At 42.0% G+C, this 5,152-nt stretch overlaps 1 protein-coding gene across 1 annotated transcript; it reads right to left on the bottom strand.

Moving 5' to 3' along the window:
• LOC103746010 (gastrokine-1) lies at positions 1-4,325 on the bottom strand. The gene is made up of 6 exons (XM_008848068.2): positions 4,296-4,325; positions 3,037-3,090; positions 2,812-2,949; positions 1,914-2,024; positions 720-861; positions 1-98 (listed from the first exon to the last, which is right to left on the bottom strand). Exons 1-6 carry the CDS (start codon positions 4,305-4,307, stop codon positions 1-3), a joined length of 555 nt encoding a protein of 184 aa, XP_008846290.1. The 5' UTR covers positions 4,308-4,325.
• Positions 4,326-5,152: the final 827 nt, after the last annotated feature.

Here is a 5,152-nt window from a genome sequence, read left to right on the forward strand (position 1 = left end):
CTAAAATGTTTCCACTGATGTCCCACAGAAGGACATCCTCAGAATCCAGAGAATGTTGGCTGTGTAGCACTTTTTTGAGTAAAGAGGCTGGTTTGGTTCTTGTAAAAAGAAAAGAAGTCTGGATCAGCAAGTGTTCATGGATTCTTTCCAGAGGGTGAGGGAGGTATCTCATACCATCCTAAGAATGCACTAATTTCAAGCCCCACCCTCTCTCTGCCAATAAATTAAGTGTTCGAGTTATGGAAAGTCAACTGATTTTATTGGCGCTCTCCTTTCATTTGGCCATTCATGCTTTCTTTTGAACCTGCCTGGAGTCTGCTCTAGATCACACCTACCCAAGAAAGGTAGTATTCTATGGAGCTTAAGAGCACAGACCCTGAGCCAAAATATTTGCATTGACCCAAGCAAAGGCTTTGTGACCTTTTCTGTGGCTCCATTTCTTCATTCATAAAACAAGACTAACAGTAGAGCCTGTAGATTCTATTAAGATTGACACGAGGAGTAAAGAGCTTACACAGTGGGAGCATGGACAACTGTGGCATAAGCACTAAGGAGCAAGAACAACTGTGGAGTAAGCACTAAGGCGCATGGACAACTGTAGAGTAAGCACAAAGGGTTAGCACTGATGACCAACCCACAGGATCGGTGCCATCTACGGTCATGTTCAGAGAGTCTGCCAGCTCTGCCAGCTCTGCCAGCACTAACTTGGAGGTACTCACCTGGAACCTCCTCAGCCACATAGGTTGGGATCCCCTGGCACATGCCAGCAATCTTTGTTCCAAACTGATTCAGGTCTTCCACTTTGGTAGGGTTGATGGAGTACGTCAACTCCTTGCGGGGTGGTCCTCCAGGCTCTTTACCCTGAAGCCCAGTGTGAAGAGGAAAGAAAGAAAAGGAATGAATACCAAGCCCAGGGGGTTATTGATCTGAAGGAGCATGGGGACAGTAGGGGGATTTCTTAGCTACCATATTTTCCCCTAACCAAGCCATTTGTAGCTCTGAATGTCTCAGTGCTTCTAAGTGTCCCAAGGGATTTGAAACCTCAGCGGTTCATAAAAACAGAAGTCTGAGGCTAAATTTATTCTGAAACGTGGACCTTATCTGGCCATCTTGGATTCTTCAGGTTGGGCTATGTGATAGCTTTCAAGAGTGTATCTCATTTGTTTTCTCTATCTTGTCAGTGATAGGTATCCATTTATCAATTATGAAAACATGAACTCAGGCAATTGTTTTTGGTGAAAATCATGGATTCCCTTTCCATCTACTGAAGCTGTGGTTGACAGAAGACAAAGGACACTTGGTTACATCTGAATTTCCAGTAAGCAGCAACTCATCTTTGGTCTTAAGATTATCTTAAATATTGCATAAGACATGTTTAAAAAATGAAATCCCCAAATAACTAGATATCCTCTATTTTTGTTTGCTAATTCTGATGATCCTGACCAGCTATCTCAGGAGAATATCCTTGAAGTACTGAGGGTTTGCACTGAGGTGACCAGAGCTTTGTACCTCTCCAGTCAGGATAGTCAGTGTTCTTTCTGCTCAGCTCTGTGTAGGCAAATGTGAGCCACAACCTCTGATGTGGTGGATGTTGCCCCGCTCAGGTAGTCACCTGTCACTCCTCCTACTTTATGCTATTTACCATGCAGGTATGCTGGCATACTGTACTGAAGAGGGAACTGAATTAGTGTGACTTTTTCATCATCATCATTATCATCATCACCATCATCATTATTAGAGATGGATCTCGCTATGTAGTCCTGGCTGGCCTGGAACTCACTGTGCAGATCAGGCTGGCTTCAAACTCAGATCTGCCTGCCTCTGCTGGGATAAGAGGCATGTGCAGCCCGGCCCTGACTTCATTATTTACTGAAGGCTCTGCTCTCACCCCAAATTACAAGGCTTATCTTTACCTTTTCCTCCTTGACTAATACATCAAGGTCTTGAAGGGAGGGCATGACATCCCTGTTCATTTTGTGCACAATGCATGACTTCTTGGAGAACAGTCTGGTTGCGGCAAAGCTCTGTTAAAGAATACAGCAGGTGGTGAGCTGTGTGATCCCTGGGAGGCTTTTCCTATCACAAATCGGATCTACCAGCTGAGGGGATGGAACTCCAGGATCACAGTGAGCTGGGATAAGCACACTGGCTCTGGCTGTCCCTAGTCATGTCTGTGGCTAACATGTATGGGACAGCTTGCAAGCTCTTGGAGGTCAGAGGTAAGACCCTAACTCATCACCTTGGCCTCTATTCTACTTTGCTGCTAGTGTGCTCTCTGTTTCTGTTTTGCTGAAATAAACTTTTTAAGCTGTCACATTTTAGTATCCTTTGATCCTCAACATTTCAAGGAGGCACACAGACAGGAATTAGTTTTCTAATTGATTAGATAAAATTGAAACAGTACTTTGAGTCCTAAAAAAGTGCTAAGTTGGTTAAGTACAAAACTAGTCACTGCAAGGGGGGGTCAAGTGTTGCTTTGTTTTTCCTTCTCTCATCTGTAATTCATTTGGTCCTTTTGAATTATAGATGAAATATTAGATCCTTTGCTTTTCCATGGCTCTCTGCAGAAAAGACCAAAGGATGCTCATATTTGCCTTTGAATGTACTTTATCCTTATTGTTCATTGATTTGAATTTTAGCCAATTGTGCAACATTTGTTAGTAGTAGTTATATGTGGGACGTAGAACTGGTTGAATGAAACAGGCACTTTGGTATCCATTATGCTTATGTGCAGTTAGAAATCACTTTGGATTTTCTGTGGTGATGGGTATACTGTATCTTTGCCTCATAAAAGCTGCTGTGACTACCTACATTTTCATAGTCCCAGAGGGCATTCCAGGAGTCCCAGCCGTTGTTATTATCCACATTGGCCACGTTGTGTTGGTTGTTGATGCTCACTGACTGCTGCCCGCTTACAGCCACGTTGTGGTCATCATTGACGTAGTTATTCTAAAGTGCATAAGAAATGAAGATTGATTGAGGATCACATTTCTTTGCAAATGCATTTGGCAACAAATGTTTTAAAATGAGACTTACATAGTTAGCAAAACCAGGAGCTATGAAGAGCCCAAGCAGGCCAACGACGATCATCTGAAAGCACAGAAACCACAGCCTATTACACAGCTTGCTGAGTAGCACCCTCTCCTTCGTCCAGGCTCCTTAAACATGGTTATTAATTTTACCAAAGCGTTGAACGATCTGTGTTTTCTTCTTTAACCCAATATTTTTAACAGTAGAAAGTTTTAATGGTAATGTAGAATTGTTGGTTCATTGTAATTATAGTTATAGTTTTAGAATTTTGAATATAGACACTGAAAAATTGATGAACAAAATTTGAAATTAATGTACACATAGTATAAAATTGTTATGAAAGCTCTGAAAGAAATCACATATAAAAACTACTTTCTCTTTGGTCTGGGATGCTTCCTCCTAACAGAAAGAATACTCGTGTCATTTTTCTTATTAGATTGTGTTTCTTGTTTTTATTTTCAGCCTTTAAAAGTTGAAGTTTGTGTCTTAAAAAGTCAGACATGAAAGAAATTTTTGAGTGATGTTATCTCATACAAAGGAAGAGACTGCTAAGGATTTAAGGTGGCTTAGCCAAAGGGCAGCCCTGTCCACTCAGAACTAGGTGGAGTCCGAGCTGCCCTGAGCTGGGTGCTCCCTGCCTTTATCCAACCTCATTGTTCTGAAGGAGATATTTCTAGGTCATAGTTTACATTTGTAACCCTATAATAAAGCAGAGCCTACAGAGTATGCTGGAATATAAAAATGTTTATCTAAATCCAGCCTTTCTGCATCCTATAACTGCTCGGGCTTCATGCTCAGGCACTTTCCCAAAGAAATGCCTGGACAGGGCCCAAGGACGACCTTTCCTTTTTGCAGGTCCATTTCACAGCAAAGAATGTGAAAGAATGGTTTTGATAATAACATTCCAGTCTAACAGAAGCATACTCAGGACTTAGTAAGAGGGGGAAGTCATGGGAAAGATCAGGCACTTTCTAGAGCTCAGGGACTGCTTGTCCTGAGCAGAAACCTGAATTAGGTGACATGGAAGGTAATTTTACTACAAATAGCTTCGTGAAAGATACTCCAACAGCTGCCTAATCACAGTGTAATCATCCTTCTTTATGGACATATTTATGAAGGCCATGATTCCATGAAAAGAAAAGAGGGAATTATTTTCAAAGTTTTCCATTATGGTAATAGTGCCATAAGAATCAGATCCTCTTACCCCAGAATAGCAACAGTTTCCAATTATATGATACTAAATTTAAAAGGAAAATATGACTTACTGTGAACTTCATGTCCTCAAGTGTGGTAGAGGGAGGAGCAGGCAGGCATGGCTGTAGACTTGCAACCCTTTCCTATTTGTACCTGACCAGCTTTACTCAAAAGAGGTGTGCTCAGGTGGAGTTATCGATTTATCGCCCTTTCCTATATCTACACAGCAACCCAAGTCCCCGGAAGCCTTTCGATGTAGCTGCCTGGTTAGCAAGGCACTCAGACAAGGAGGTGATCTGACTCATCACCTGTTAAACGTATTTCAGCAAACCCCACATGATTTGTGATAACTTCTGGTCCAATCAAAGCCATGGGTGTGGATATTTTATACATTGATACTGCTCAGATTCAGGAAAAGAATAATCCCTAAAACCAAACAATCCCACAGATGAGAACTGTGTGTATACCTGGCCTTCTAGATATCAACTCTGGTGAGAATGTGGAAGTTGCCGTCTAGATATCGACTCTGATGAGAATGTGGGAAGTTTCTTTTCCTTACCTTTATCTGATCTTATTGTGTGATTTTTCTAGACCTTTCTCATCCTTTGCTAAGACCCCTGAACATGATCAGCTCATGTTGAACACTTATCAAAACCACTAAGTGAGAGATGTTTCACGTTCTTTGCTCTGAAATAGATCTCTAAGTAGGGAAGGTTGTTCGTGGGCCCTGTCTAGGAGTTTCTTGGAGAAAGTGTCTGAACGCAAAGCAAGTACAGCTTCTCGTCTGCATTATGAGCTACTGTTACCAAAGCCATCTTGCCTGGTTCATCCCTGCAGTGCTCAGTGCAGTGGCCTCCACCCAATTAGAGCTCTGAGGGCTGTTATCAGCTCTTTCTTCCCACCCACACATCCAGCTAAGTTACTAACC

This window comes from Nannospalax galili, unplaced genomic scaffold, assembly GCF_000622305.1.
Source record: "Nannospalax galili isolate Female #2095 unplaced genomic scaffold, S.galili_v1.0 scaffold204, whole genome shotgun sequence".
Lineage (NCBI taxonomy): Eukaryota > Metazoa > Chordata > Mammalia > Rodentia > Spalacidae > Nannospalax > Nannospalax galili.

Coding starts and splice junctions, on each gene's coding strand:
- LOC103746010 (XM_008848068.2), bottom strand. Junction 2,950..3,036: donor CTCCTGGTTTTGCTAACTAT/GTAAGTCTCATT, acceptor TATGCACTTTAG/AATAACTACGTCAATGATGA. Junction 99..719: donor TGTGGCTGAGGAGGTTCCAG/GTGAGTACCTCC, acceptor TCTTTTTACAAG/AACCAAACCAGCCTCTTTAC.